Source organism: Accipiter gentilis, chromosome 33 (assembly GCF_929443795.1).
Source record: "Accipiter gentilis chromosome 33, bAccGen1.1, whole genome shotgun sequence".
Classification (NCBI taxonomy): Eukaryota; Metazoa; Chordata; class Aves; order Accipitriformes; family Accipitridae; genus Astur; species Astur gentilis.
This window is the reverse complement of record NC_064912.1, coordinates 12,889,013-12,903,707: the sequence shown is the minus strand read 5'-3', so window position 1 is coordinate 12,903,707 and position 14,695 is coordinate 12,889,013. Positions and strand designations below refer to the sequence as shown.

The following is a 14,695-nucleotide window of genomic DNA, read 5'->3' as shown; positions in this document are numbered from 1 at the left end:
ACATCATTAAGGAAAATACCAGGCTCCTTGATCAAAGAAGCAATCAGATCTTATCAGTTTAGCTATCACAGCCCAATTATAAGGCACACAATTCTCACAAACAACCATCACACAACCGCACACGCACACAGCTCACTCACTTCGGCTCATGCACGTATTACTCATCACTTTGCTTCTTCAAAAATCAAAATTCAAAGTGAATTCAACACACATTTATCAACAGTCTAAACAATACTGCAGTATTTGTGAAACACTATTGAAGAACTGTAACTTCCGGAAGAAAAAAAAAGTATATTACGTGTATTGACATCTGTAAGAGCAGCCACAAACTGAAGGTATTTTTTCATCAAAGTGGTTTGGTCCACCACCGTAGGCCCTTGTGCTGAAACAAATGCCATCTTGGAGGAGGAAGGATCAGCTTTCAGTACACAAAATCAAGACCAACACACCTACAAAAAAATAAAAAATTATTTTTTAGCTTATATGGGTAGCTAAGAACAGCTATCGCACTACCTACATCCACTCTTTTGCTGTACTGAAGAGGACACATCTTTCCCAAAAAACACAACTGTCACATTTAGTTAGGGTTACAAATACAACGCCTAGCACGTGCGGCACTCAGTAGCACAGGAACACGCTTCCAGATACAAGTGGTCCCTGGGCTCTTCACAGCGTAGACACTCGTGCGTTTTGTTTGCTGTCGTTTCTCCCCGAAGCAGCAGCAGCAGGCGGCTCAGGAATGCTCCCGGCGCCGCACACCTGCTGTCTTGTCTTCCGACCCGGCCGGATCCCAAACTTACAGCCACCCTTGGACGCACCCCAGCGGGACTCACTCCCAGAGGTGCCAGAAGTTGTCCCGCCGCCACGAGCTGCCTTTCTCGCTTATAAAGAAACCTGAAATCAAATACAGCTTCAAAGACCGGCGACCTCTCGCCTCACCTCGGCGCTTTTCTGTCAGCTCTCCTACACAACCCGCTTCAGCCGAGCCGCCCTTTCACGGCGCCCGCCGTCCCCAACAGCTGGGGGTGCCCCGCAGACACCCCCACCCGGGCCACCCCCCCGCGGCTGCCCCAGGCCCGGGACGCTGCCCCCAGGGCCCCGCGTCCCCTTACCTTCCCCGCCGCAGGGCTGGTCGCCACCGGGTCGCTCCCCGCTGCCAGGGCGCCATCACGCCGACCCCATCCCAGCCGAGGCGCCCGCCCTGCGAACACGGGCACCCGTGAGCGGCCGCGACAACGCCTGCCCCCGCTCCTCAGCCCTCCCGGTCCCCGGCCTCGGCCCAAGGCCTCCCAGCGCCGTGCTGACGGGGCTCCGGCCCCTTCCTCCTCCCCGCGGCGCGCCGGTTCCGCCCCGCAGACTGCGCCGCGCTGGGCCTCGCCTCCCGCCGCTTCGCTTCACCCCGCGCCCGCGCCCAGGCCCGGGCCCCACCGAGGCGCTGCCGCCGCCGCCGCCGCTGCTGCTCCTCACACCGCGGCTGCCCGGGCTCGGCCGGCCTCAGCCCCCCAGCTCCCTCCTTTGTTGCTCCCGGAGGCCGGCGGCAGCGCATGGGCGCAACGGAAGCGCCCGAGCCCAGTTCCGGCCGCCTCCTCACGCTCCCCGCCTCCCGCGCCTCTCCCCGGGCGGAGGCGGGCGCTGAGGCCCACGGCGCCGTCCGGTCACCTCACCGCGTCCCGGCGCGGGGGGACCCGCAACCCTCGGCCACCCCCTGTCCTGTCCGGTCCTGCCCCGCCGGGGCGGTTTCGCCCCGGCTGGGAAGGGCGTCTGCCAGCTCCCGCCGCCGCCGGGCCGCGCTGCCTGAGGCGAGGGCCGGCCGGCCCCGTCCCTCCCCTCAGCCCCGGGGTCTCCGCTAGCGCAGCGGCCGCCGGGCGCGACGCCGGTAACAGCGGGCGAGGAGTTACCCCGGGCAGACGCGGCCGCTGTCGGTCCTCCCGGCAGGCCCGGGCCCCTCCCGCCGAGGACCCGCCCCGCCGCTGCAGCGGCGCCCGGGGGAGCGGCGGCAGAAGCGGCTCCGCCGCCCCGGGGAACCGGGAGCGAAGGCGGTAGGAGGGGGCTGAACTGTACAAGAACAACAAAATAATTGCAGCCAGGAGTAAGAAAGGGCTTCGAATAAGTACCAAAACAAACAACAACAAAAAAAACCCCACCCTGCACTGCGTTTGTGAGAGCCGCCGCTCTCCCGGCTCTCTCCAGAAGCTCCCATTGCACGCTTCGCCTTAGAGACTCCTCACGACGAGCTGAGCGACCGCAGCCAAACTGCCCGTGGCTGGGGCGTCCTCACACCACCAGAGCCTGAAAAACTCTTTTACATTCGCCGTGCCAGCCACCAAACCAAAATACAGACTCCTTCCCCAGCGCTCACCCATTCAGAGCTGTGCCCAGCCTCTCCGCAGATGGGCAGCGTTTGTGCTTTTTTTGTTGTTGTTGTTTTTTTTTAAATCTCCGGCGGTTTCGCAGCAGCCCGTTACGTTAGCAACACAACCCCGCAGGAACTTCCCCCGGGAGAGGCTGGTTGGGCGCTGCCGCCGGGGGGAGCGTCCCGGGGGCGCGGACAGAGGTGCCGCAGTACCGCGGGCGGCCTCGGGGGCAGCGCCCAGCCTCAGCGCGGCGATTCCCCGGCCCCGGTTTCGGTCCCCGTCCCGTCACGGCGCTGTCTACCCATGGCCCCCGCCGCCCCGAGCGTGCTGCTGCTGACCTGGCTGGTGCTTCTGCTCGGCCGCGCCTCCCCGGCGGCAGGTAAGGGGCCGCCGGTCTGCGCTGTCATCGCCGCCGGGGAGCGGCTCCCGGGATGCGGGCGAGGGGGGTGAGGGCAGCCGGGGAAGGGGGGGGGGGGGGGGGGGCAGACCTCAGGCGTGAGCTGCTTTACTTGTGGGGTGGTGGTGGTGGTTTTCTTCCCGGGGTTGCTAGCCGTGGCGGGGGATGGAGCACCCTCTCCCGTCCCCAGACTTTATTCTCAGGCGCTCCGACCTTGGTGCGCGCAGTGAAGCTGGGGCATCCCGGGGAGCCGGGGTTCTGCTTTGCACGTCTTAACCCAAAAGCTGCACTTCTGCTTCCTCCGCTGACCCAGCGCCGTGGGTCACAAGGCACCCGGGCAGCCTCTGTCTCTTGCTCGGGCAGCCTCGGTGGGCTGCATTCTGCAGAGGTCGGAAAGGTAGAAGAAATCCTTGAATTGGAAGAAATATCTTGCTCCACCGGTGACTCACTAGGTGACCTTGGGTTAGCCGCTTAATCTCCAACTGCTGCAGCTATTGGGCTTCAGTATAGCCCTGGTTTGTAAAGCACCGTGATAACCTCCAAGGAGAAGTGCTAGATAAGCATGAGGTAGCTGGCTATATTTTTCCTAAGTTCTGCTGAAACAAAGCAGAGGGTAGCCTGAATCTTCTAGAGACCTGAAACCTCTCTGTGCCAGATTTCATCACATCATAAGCATTTCTCTATTAAGTCAAACATATAAACTTGGGGCCATTCCTTGTGTTGTGAAATGGGAAGAGTGGAGTTCTTGCTCAGGCAGTAATCTTACAGTTATTTCTCACAATCCTTTTGCATCCAGATTTGCTCACCACCCGCAATCTGTGAAATAAAATGCAGGCACTAAGTAGATGCTTTGGGTTCTCCTTCCACCCTATCCCAAGCTGATAGGTGCGGGAAAGGCAGCACAGCGCTTAACTGACCCCAGTGCTGCCTCTGCGTTACAGGTCATGGATGAGTGAGAAATGCAACTTCTGAAGCTCAAAGATTCAGGTCCCTGTTAGCAATCTGGTGGCTGCTGAAATAGAGGAGAAGCAAAGTCATCAGCATGAGAACCCCCACAGCTCTGCTGCTCTGCCTAGCATTGCCCCCTTGCTCGCTGTTTGAGAGGATAGCCAGGCAGAGCGCTGATGCAGGGAGGAAACATGCTCCATGTTGGAGGCAAACAACCAGATCCTCTTCCCAGCTCTACCCCAGTTCAAAACTTTCAGTGGCTGTTGCCTTTCCTTTTGTTTGGGGGTGGTTTTGTTTGTTTGTTTTTAAGACATGCAGGTCATTTAATCTTGTTGCACTGCTACTTTTTGGAAAACTTGAATGTATCCTTTCCATAAACCCCAACTTCACTCATGCTCTGCCCATTGCAGTAGTTTTAAGAGCTGAAGTAAGTAGCTTGTGTAAACATGGCAGAGAAGGTAATGGTGAGTGTTCCACAGCAGCAGGGATGGTTCAGTATCACAGGTCCTTGCACTTCTCATGCCTTGCCATTTCATAGAATCATAGAATGGTTTGGGTTGGAAGGGACCTTTAAAGGTCATCTCATCTACCCCCCCTGCAATAAGCAGGGGCATCTTTAACTCAATCAAGTTGCTCAGAGCCCCATCCAACCTGACCTTGAATGTTTCCATGGATGGAGCATCTACCATTTCTCTGGGCAACCTGTTCCAGTGTTTCACCATCCTCATCATAAAAAAATCACCTCCCTCTGCCTGCTGGCCACACTTGTTTTGATGCAGCCCAGATTACAGTTGGCTTCCTGGGCTGCAAGCACACATTGTTGGCTCACGTCCAGCTTTTCATCCACCAGTACCCCCAAGTCTTTCTCTGCAGGGCTGCTCTCAATCCCTTCATCCCCCAGCCAGTATTGATACCAGAGGTTGCCCAGACCCAGGTGCAGGACCTTGCACTCGGCCTTGTTGAACCTTATGACGTTTACATAGGCCCACTTCTCAAGCTTGTCCAGGTTCTTCTGGATGGCAGCTGATCTGTCACTAGGGTATGGTACAAGTTACATTTACATGGGGATTTTTGGTCCTTTCCTAGAAAAGGAAGTCAGTGGTGGACCATAAAGAAGAAGAAGCTGGTACTGATGGGCTTTTATTCAGTTAGAGGAAGGTAGGGGAGACTTTTGGGTGAACAGAGCTGACAAGGACTCTATTGGATGAAATCCTACCTGAGTTTGAAAGTTCAATTTTTTAGGAGAGAGATTTGAGCTGAGCTTGACTTTCTTCCAGTAGCTGGAAGTTTAGTGACCATGTTAGATCATTAGTGACACTGAACCTACAGCCAGTGCCCAGCTCTGCCTATAAAACCTCATCAAATTTTTTGTGATGTTCTAGTCTGAAGCTCCCTTCTACTATTAACATTTCTAGGACCCAATCTAACATGTTGTTTAATGCTACTTGTTTTAACTTATATATACATGCAACAGTTTCTATTCAAGGTTTTTAAATGGTTAAAAATAAGGTGGTAAAGAGTTTGCTGGGATGAGTGTCATTGTGGGTCACATAACTACAGCTGACTAGTTAAAATATGTAAATAAATAAACAAAAATGTAATACAACAAGGTTTGGGTTGGTTTGTTTTTTTTTCTTCTGATTTCCACAGAAGAGTATGGTCTGGAAATAACCAACAATGGTCCCATCACAACGGGAGCTCAAGCTACTATTCATGCCAGTCTAAGTATGAAGAATGACAGTGTCGCATCAAACTTGTATCACTTTAACTGGATTTATGCTCCTCTGATTCTGATAGAGAAATCCGAGCAGCGGTTTAACTCCATAATTAATGTGACCGGTGAATTCCCTGGGACTTTTCCTGTATCTGTCTGGGTGACCCATAGAAACTGTTGGTTATGTCGGCCAGTTGCTAGAAATGTCACCGTGCTTCAGATTACAGGTAAAATGGCTTTACAACTTCCATGCCTTCAGGAATTCAGTATACATCAGGATGCTTGCCACCTGTTCTAGCATCAGAAAAATGAAAGCCAGGCGTAAATACGGCTTCTGCCAACAAAGTTTGATTGGTGTAGCCCTTTGATTGAAGGTGGGTTTGGACGGCATTGTACTAACTGGGCCATGCCATAATCTTCCTACATCCAGGAAGCAAGTGTGATCCTGCCTCTATCACTTAGAGAAACTGAACTAGAAACCAGATGCTTCACTAGCTGCAGTTCACACGTCAGCATTGTTCAGTGATGTCCAGATTCCTAAAACAATGCTTCCTGTACTGCTTCCCAGCATTTCTAGTCCTAAAGTTAGGATGACCACCAGCAGTGACAATCTACTGATTTTCCCTGTTGCATGACACAGCAAAAACTTAGGCCATCAGCACAACAGAGCCATTACATTTTCTTTTAAAGTTCTGACCGAGTTAACTGAAATTAAATGCGAAGTCATAGCTGCATTTCCAAATATTGCTAAGTGCAATTTCAGCTTACTGGGAATATTCATAACCATAAATACGCATTTTTTGACAAATTGACCAATGGTGCGGTATGGTTAACCTAACCTCTGATACAGGGATTGTCATGAAATACCACCTGACAGCTTCCCACGATCCCTTATTTCAGAGAATAGTAATCACGTACTTCCAACCGCATGTCCCAGTGCTCTACTTATACACTCCAAAATAGACCCAGCTCCCAGCCGAAGATAAGGACATACATGAGGACAAAAGAGCTAACCATAGGGCATACCTGACATTTTGAGGAACAGCTATTGAGATTTTTCTTTGAGAAACACCAAGCTTATTGGATAAGTCTTTATAAAAGTATATGTGAGATCTTTTCTCTGCTGCCTTGCTGAATATATATTTATTCCTTTTTCACTTTGCACTGTCTTATGTTCTCATGCCACAAGCAATAGGGATAGAAACTTTCTATAGCTGTAAAAGGTAAGATCCCACTGTAACTTTGTGCCTTCCCCAAGCAAGAGCACCCACCGGGACTTCAGAGGGGCCCAAAGGTAGTTGCCAATAACTCATATAAACTACAACTCCAGTTAGTTCTACATTACCAGCCCCATTCTGAAGCAGTAACAGGGTAAGAGTCTGTTACTGGTAATTAATAAGCCATTGATTTTATAATGCACTGATAAGTGTATCATCATAACACCTCTTCATAGGTTAGAGAGTTTTTTTTATATCAGTCTTTGCTAGTCCTTGTAAACAAACTCAAGCACAGGATCTCTTGCAGACATCAAAATCAAAATTTCACCCTTTATGTATTCACAATGTATAGTATATCTATTATTCATATTATTCTAGTAGTCAAATTTTAATTTCTGTGGAAGTAGCTAAAACTAAAAAATAAAAATAAAAACCAGAAACATAAAAAACCCATAAAAAAAAACAAACAAAACCCACCACCCCAAAACATTAAGGGCGTGTATACTGGTTTGATTCTCAATCCTTTGATCTAGATACTTGATGTTAATCCCAGTTCTTTTTAAATCAATAGTAAAAATTGATACTGACTTCAATCAGTCCAGGATTATTTCTCTTAGTTATATTAGAAGCTTTATCATGACCCATTGCATAGCACTAAATAAGTAGTTTAATCTCTCTGCCTCACTAACACATGTAACAACACCGAGTAATAGATATAAAATACACTTAACCGCTTGGACTAGGACACAGAAAGACTTATGCAGTACATTTTAAATAATGTTTTGATACTCACACAGAGCATGCTATGAAAGTGGTATATGCTGTCATTCTTTTTCCACCTTATTATTCTGCAGAATTTATCACAGGGAATCTTACCATTGCCCAGATAGAAGACAATAGACTTATCACTCATGGTTCTAGTTCCTCCATGGGTGCCGTGACCCGGATTTCTTTCTGCCTTCACGACCCAAGTCATTACTTCAAGTCAGCATCATTTGTCTACAACTGGGATTTTGGAGATGGGTAGGTGTGGTTACTTCATTTGCTTCAATGAGTATTCAAGATGGCTCTGATTCAGATGCTTATCTAGAGAAAAATCCTGATTAAATCATAGGACAAAGCATGCACCTTTGTCAGTTGATACATTCTTAGCATATCAACCAGGTGAATTACAAAAACTTTGGCACAGAAATCACTGCATACTCACAAAAAGGTGATGTTTTAAAGACCTAAGTTTCTTGTTCAAATATATGCTTAGGTGTATTACTATGTGTGCAATGAGCTGAACTGAATGAACTGGAAAAAGTAACTTATTATAAATTGTTCTTTTAAAACATCATTACCCCTGCCAATCTCCATTAGCAGTTTGTTATTGTTGAATACGTGAATAATTTGTGCGCTCAAGGAGAATAGAAGCAGTATACTTGTGGCTGGGCAATAAGTAGCTATTACTACGACCAGGTACCCATAAATATACCACAGCTTGGGTGAGGAGCTTTTGAAAGTGGATAGGTCTCTCAAATAATGTAGAGGTGCATAATAACACACCCCTAATGCTTACCTAATAGCAAAAACCAGGGGAGGAACATAGCTCATAACCACCAAAAAAAACCCCATGGGTAGTATCTAGCCCTTAAGCCACTCTGCAGTAGGGAGGAAAAAAGATATTCGGTTATTTTCCTTCTCTGAGGACAAATAGATGTCCAATACAAATAAGCATATGCAATAGAAAATTAAGTTTTAGTCTTTGAATACTATATTGTTTCTTTCTTTCTTTCTTTCTCTTTCTTTCTTTCTTCTCCTCCTCTGGACCTTAGTGCTTCAGTTAACTTATAGTCCATCTGCTATAAAGGTAGTTTTCATAATTTACTGACTATTCCTGTTCCATTTTGTGAGTTCTTTTAGCATTATCTTTAGTTTCTTTGATTAAAAATGCATAAATATACTCTGGGTCTTATACTGATTGTAGTTTATTGGAAATGCCACAGACATTAATCCTCACTGATATGGACATAAAGTAGAATCACAGCTGACTGTAGCATTGTCTATAAAGAAAATATTCAAGCTTGCTCCTTCTTAAATCAGAAATATGCAAGGACGTGGTAAAAGGCAATTTTGATTCTAAATCTTTTCATGTTACACACAGAGTTTATCAGATTACCAAGGAACCCTTTGTCTACTATAACTGCTCTACCATGGGGAATCGCACAGTGCATCTGAAAGTCATAGCTGAATGGGAGCAAATTGGAAGCATCATACATGAAAGAGAAATGGTGCAGAAAACTGGTGATTTTACCACTGCTCTGGAGCTGTTAGGTAATTATAAAACATTTTGCATACTCAAAACAGAACTTGCTATATAGATGTACAGATACAATATAGCTTTAATGTGATAGTACAACTTCAGCATTGTTTCACATGCAAGAACTGGTCAACATTATTCAAGGAAGAGTTTCCATTGTGCTGTTCTACTGCAGAAAAAATAGGGGGAAATATATAAAATTTTCTGTTTCTTTTACATTTATCAAAAGTTTTTCTGTCTTTTGTCAAAGTCTCACATACACTTAAAACCTACAGTAAAATGTTTACCATAACTTATAGAGGATTTGAGTTACATCAGCTATCTCTAAAAAATAAATTAGTTAAAATAAGCATTAGGAAAGTCTCATTGATTTGATAAGCCTCAGAAGTAAACAAACACAGAAGTAAAAGTGTGAAGGATTCATAAAGTAGTTGATTACATATTAAAAAGAAATCACAAAACATTCAGAAAATTTACAACTCTATTGGTAGGTCTCCTTTTTGGGTATGAGGCAAGTATTATTATTTGTGTGACTGGTGGAGCTAAAAATCTGTGAAGTCTATGAAAACAAACCTTCACTGGAAAAGCAATGAACTTCAAGTTTACACGTGGGATATGATATACTTTTTTTTCCTTCCTCTCAGATGCTGTTAAAAGCATTCATGTAGTAGGCTCCAGAGAGACTCACGTAATGGAAAACTTGAGTTTATCTCTTCATATCAATGGCACGTAAGTAGCAAACACAACTTTTTTTCCCCAAAATGCATTGTCTATTTAAGTGTTTTTCCCCCGTTTCCTTAAAATAGTCAGTTGCAGCCCACAGAACTGTTTGTTAAAGCAAAAAAGAAATTTCCTTTGAACAAAATGCTGTTGACTATTGCATTTTCCTGACTTGAAATGCCATGAACTCTAAAAGCCTGAAAAAGCCTGCATCTTTACAGAAAAGTAGAATCCTCCTAAAAGCAAATGTTATTTTTATTTCTTTGTGAAAAGAATGTTAAAAGAGAACTAGCCAGAGAAAGATAGTGGGAAAAATTACATTTTAAAAATTCCTTTTGAATTTTTATCCTTGACCAATTTCCTCACCATTAAATTAAACTGTATTCAGAGTCCTGTTGCATAGCAGTGATCCTTGACTGGCACATGGCAAAGTTAAGATTGCCATAAGATGAATAAAACAGAGAGGCTCCATGCAGTGAGGATTATAGGAATATAGGAGAGTCACAAGCACCTCGATCCTAGCACAAGCTACAGTATTTAGAACACATCAGAGGTTTTTTGTATGGCAGAAGCATTTTAAATACCATTGAAACACTCAGGAAAACTCCTTCACCATAAAAATTCCATGACCACAGAAGTCATTTATTCTCCAGAAGAGTGACATTTTTACATTCTGCTGCTGGGAGCTGTTTAGGCTAACGCTGGATTTTATTTTTTTTTTTCTTTAAAAAGAGAGGAAAAAAAGAGTAGGGCTGTTAATAGGGGTGTAGGATGGAGCGAGCAGCACCCAGCACAGTTGTTTGCCAAAAGCATAAACAGTCCCAATAGACAAAGCAGCATAGTTTGCATTCAGAAATTGAATGGCACATTGGCAGGAGTGGAAACTGGAGATGGCGCACCAGTAAATATGAACAGCCAAAACCCATTACAGGCAAACCTGAGATCCCTAAAAGCAGGTTTGATTTTAGAATGGACAATGTTTGCCAGACCTAACCTCCTAGCCACAGGGATGGGACTGATGCAATCGGAGTTTGTGATAGAGAAGCAATGACAAAGGCTTGAGAGATGGGTTATCAAAAACAAAGCTGGAAAATGAGCTAAACATATAAACATGATGCTTTCTTTACCAGAGAATGTCCTAGAGAGATAAGGAACAAAATACTAATAAGATGGGGTAAAGAAAAGCTCTCTCTGTTATCAGAATCGAAGTCCATAGTGCCTAAGGTGAGTACAAGCAGAATTAGTTGGAACAACGGTCTGAAAATGTAAATAAAAGGCATCAGCTAGACATAGTGAGAAGACACATGGCCATAAAGTGGATTGCACCTAGATTGCTTGATAGCAAATGAAAACCTTTTTGTTATTGTAAGGGAGTATTGTGATCCTTGCAATTTATTTACCTTTTCTAGCTATTAGTCCATTGTACAGAGCTCATCTTACATGCTTCCCATTTGGTTGTGGTGGTTTTTTAATCAGAAAAGTCTTGGGTGTGCTTCAGTAGCACAGACAGTGATTTCTTCTGTGTGAGAAGAACGAAGAAAAAACAACCTACACTCTCTTGGAAGTGCAGGGGAAAAAAAGATTCCTTTTATCTTTATTGGAGAAGGACTATGGGGTTTCCTACACACAATGGCCTGCCTATGACCCATGCAGGTGTTTAGCTCTCAGCTGAAAGGCTTGCTTTTATAGAAGCATCATAAAGAACTTTTTCATTTGACAAATGCTATAAACCAAACAATTGTGCAGTTAATTACTTCTCTATTTGTATTTAGATTAACTTCATTATTTTCAAAACTATTATATTATTTTAACCAAGTGATTCATCAGCTCTTAGCTGAAATTTTTGCAAAGTTTTCATCTTTTTTTGTTTGTTTGTTTTCTTTTTGCTCTTGTCATTTCAGCCCACCACTAGCATTATGCTGGCTTATAAAGTCCGAGTGCATTCCACTTGAAGGTGAAAAATGCCATCTGGTGGTGATTAATGGCTCCTGCTACAATCTCAGCCATACCTTCAGTGATGCTGGACAGTATTGCCTTAGTGTCAGAGTGGAGAACGGTGTGACGATGCTGCAGACATACCATGAAATAAAAGTGTGGCCAACAGGTGAGGAGCAGCTAGTCTGAGCAGCATGGAGATTCCCACCTGTCAGGGAACCGACAGTCTCAAACAAGGGACAATTATGGATTAACCAGCCTGCAGGTGAGGTTTCTGGAAACTGGTATAGATCCCTAAAAGCATAGGAAGGAGGAAGAGAAAGGAGAGCCTATAATGCGCCTACTCTAATGGCTCTGAGCTTCTTGCATTCTGCTGAACCCTTAGGTCTCAAGAGTGTCTTGAAGTTAATGAGTTTCCCTGGGAAGGCTGAGTTACTTAAGTTACATATTTTTCAGTTTAAATAGCCTGGCTCTTGTGGTTAGAGAGGATAACTAGGAAAGCATATATGTCTGTAACATTCCCTTAATTAAGCAGTCTCAATTCTTCTTTTTGTTTAATTATAGGGTTTTTTTAAGGGAAGATTTTTCTAGGCCTCCATTTCATTACAGGTTTCTGTCCCTCAGCCAGCAATCCCTGCTGGCTCCCCCATGCCTGCTCACACATACCCCTTTTGAGTCCCTGAATCATCTGAGAAAGTGGTTAGGTGGCCAAGTGAAGAGGACCTGACCAGAGGACAGCCTGGCTGTGATACAGAATGGTTGTACCAGTTGTACCATCTCACTGTGGGCCAGCACTTGTATACAGACAGGGCAGCTCACTCCAGAAGGCAGTGTGAGTGGTGTGCACTCAGGGCTAAGTGTGCAAATCCTCTTTGCTGGAGACTGCTAGATGTTGTGAAGGTGAGGTTCCTTCCTATCCTCTTGGGGTACCACAGAGGTACAAACACTCTGGTAAGTTAGGGCTAACATATGTAACCAGGTGGGGTTTTTTAGACTGTTCAAGGGAAAAGAGGGGTAAAAAGGGAAAGACCCTTACAATCTCACAACCCCGCATTCCCACTTCTGAGATTTCAGAAAGACCTGAAGTGATCTGGGCTGAAAAATGTATCCCTTGTTACACACATGTCCTTTGTTCTAAAAATACAAAAACTTCTGTAAAACATGATTTCCTTCTCACTGTTGCACCTTGTCAGTTTATTGTATCACTCTGGGAATGTGCCCTTGTGCTCTTTCCTAGGGATCCACCCAGCTTTCTTTGTCCTGCTCTGCATCGCTCTGGTTTCAGTGATGCTAGGACTGGTGCTGTACACGACCTTTCGAAGTAACACACAACAAAAAGATCTCGTGGAGGTATTCAGTCACTCTTACTTTGAGCTGAGATAGCAATGAGATACCTTTCAGCCATCTCCCTTCTTTAATCCCCAGAAAAACAGGGCGGGGGGGAGTATTTCCCTGGTATGTTTGATCCATTCCATGAAAAAATCTGAACAGTGTAGGCAAACAACACTTTAAGCAACAGGCATGCTTCTGGCTTGTTGTGGAGAACTATGACTAATTCAAGTTGCCAGGGCTATCATGGGCGGTTTGTTAATATTCCCAAGCAGGTGCTTGCATTGAAATATCCCTTCCAGACAATCTACCTCACATTGGTTACATGCAAGAAAGCAGTGGGGTAGTGAGAGAGGATATAGGATAGTAAAAAAGGGTCGGTATGTTACCTAAAGCTGCACTAAACTGTCACCTGACTCTAGTATGTGACCTTTATCTCCCCAGCTCCCTTCCACCTCTGGTGTAGCTTTCACTTGCTATGTTACTGTATTTGTAATAAGCATGAGCTCCTAAATCAAAAGTAGCTTTCGTGGCCCTTTGGAAAGTACCTAATACACTTTACATCATGCCATAATATGAATAATGTACCTCTAGAGAGACTGCCTATGAGCTATGAGCCAGGAGGACCCGAATTAAAAATGATCTCTTTGATGTTCCTTTTCCAGGTAGCTGACTTCGACTTTTCTCCACTGTCTGATAGAAAACTGTCTTCTCATTCGGAGTCAGGCTGTGGCCAAATATGTTGCAGATCATGTTTTCTTCGGTCATCTCAAGAAGCTGCCAGGGAGAGTCATGAACTTCTACGTTCTTTTTACAAGCCAGTCAAAATGTACACAGTGTGAAGAACACAATTGCACTTCGGTTACACTAACTGCTGAGTTTTAACTTTCTCACCTAAGATGAGTTAAAAGCCCAGTGCTGCATGAATGGTTTGGTTTTGCCAATGCAATGAGATTAACCACTTTAAGTCCAGCACTTGATCATTTCATTCTCTGAACTAAAAAAGAGCAAGCCCTGAAACACAGTAAAAGTAGCTTTGTATTTTTAAATTATACGGGTGTATAAACTTACAGTTATAAATGCAGCTTTTTATTCTTATGAAAGATTGTTTTATGTGCAGGTTTGCTAAACTCACTACCTCTTGTAATTTCTCTATTCCTTCTGCTTTTTCAAAGAAGAAAATGCTTAAGACAAACATACCTCTCTTTCCTATGTTACAACAATATTACTGGAAACGGAAGTCACCCAAAATGCTGTTGAATGTGTATTTGTTCTAAAAAGGAACTGACTTGTCCAGGTTGAGAATGGCCTAGGTGTTTCCAATGAACCAGACTACCTAATTATGTTGTCTTTTTCACTCCTGTCTTAAAAGACCCCTTTTTTAAGCTAATGGGCTTCTGTGGGACTGTAGTGGCTGGTGACCTGCTCATGGAGAGCGAGCTGCTAGCAGTATTTTGGCGGGATTGCAGCACATGCTGTAGAAGACTACACATTTCCAACACTTTGTGAAGTAGTACACCACTCTAATCTGTATAAGTAGGTGGGGTTTTTTTTTCAGCCTGTTCACTCTTATCTTTCTCATATTATTACCCAGCTAGTCATCAAAGCTCCTCGTCAAAAAAATGCAACAACCAGTAGCTCAAAGCTGCTCAGCAAAACATATTCAATTAAAATTCACAGTCAACGTTCAAGGCTGTATAAACTCCATGCCTGTTGCAGACTATCTTTGACTATCAGCTTCCTGCTCAGTCAGGCTTTGCCCCCTGCTACGAGGCGTTT

At 45.1% G+C, this 14,695-nt stretch overlaps 2 protein-coding genes and 1 non-coding gene across 7 annotated transcripts in view; 1 reads left to right on the top strand and 2 right to left on the bottom strand.

The window, feature by feature from the left end:
- The window catches only part of TRRAP (transformation/transcription domain associated protein), a 102,013-nt gene extending 100,486 nt beyond the window's left edge, over nucleotides 1-1,527 (bottom strand). For 4 of the 5 annotated variants that reach the window (XM_049790934.1, XM_049790937.1, XM_049790936.1 and 1 more), the window contains exons 1-2: nucleotides 1,113-1,234; nucleotides 299-449 (exon numbers count right to left, since the gene is read on the bottom strand). In XM_049790934.1, the coding sequence (XP_049646891.1) occupies nucleotides 299-398 (100 nt within the window). In that variant the 5' untranslated portion in view covers nucleotides 399-449; nucleotides 1,113-1,234. Of the gene's footprint in view, nucleotides 1-298; nucleotides 450-1,112; nucleotides 1,235-1,428 lie in introns of those variants that run through there. The other variant, XM_049790935.1, reaches the window with a different exon arrangement.
- On the bottom strand, nucleotides 37-179 carry LOC126034334 (small nucleolar RNA ZL1). Its single transcript, XR_007504592.1, has one exon. It is a non-coding gene; the product is annotated as a small nucleolar RNA ZL1 (small nucleolar RNA).
- Nucleotides 1,528-2,527: 1,000 nt separating the features above from the next.
- On the top strand, nucleotides 2,528-14,106 carry TMEM130 (transmembrane protein 130). The gene is made up of 8 exons (XM_049791211.1): nucleotides 2,528-2,733; nucleotides 5,350-5,640; nucleotides 7,485-7,653; nucleotides 8,777-8,946; nucleotides 9,577-9,661; nucleotides 11,554-11,756; nucleotides 12,825-12,937; nucleotides 13,582-14,106. The coding sequence occupies exons 1-8, from the start codon at nucleotides 2,658-2,660 to the stop codon at nucleotides 13,756-13,758; spliced, it is 1,284 nt and encodes a 427-aa protein (XP_049647168.1). The 5' UTR covers nucleotides 2,528-2,657; the 3' UTR covers nucleotides 13,759-14,106.
- The last annotated feature ends 589 nt before the right edge of the window (nucleotides 14,107-14,695 follow it).

Bases quoted from the DNA above. Each gene is read 5' to 3' on its own strand.
- TMEM130 (XM_049791211.1), top strand. From the start codon at position 2,658: ATGGCCCCCGCCGCCCCGAGCGTGCTGCTGCTGACCTGGCTGGTGCTT. The intron at 7,654-8,776 runs GTAGGTGTGGTT...TGTTACACACAG, and splicing joins AACTGGGATTTTGGAGATGG to AGTTTATCAGATTACCAAGG. The intron at 8,947-9,576 runs GTAATTATAAAA...CCTTCCTCTCAG, and splicing joins CACTGCTCTGGAGCTGTTAG to ATGCTGTTAAAAGCATTCAT.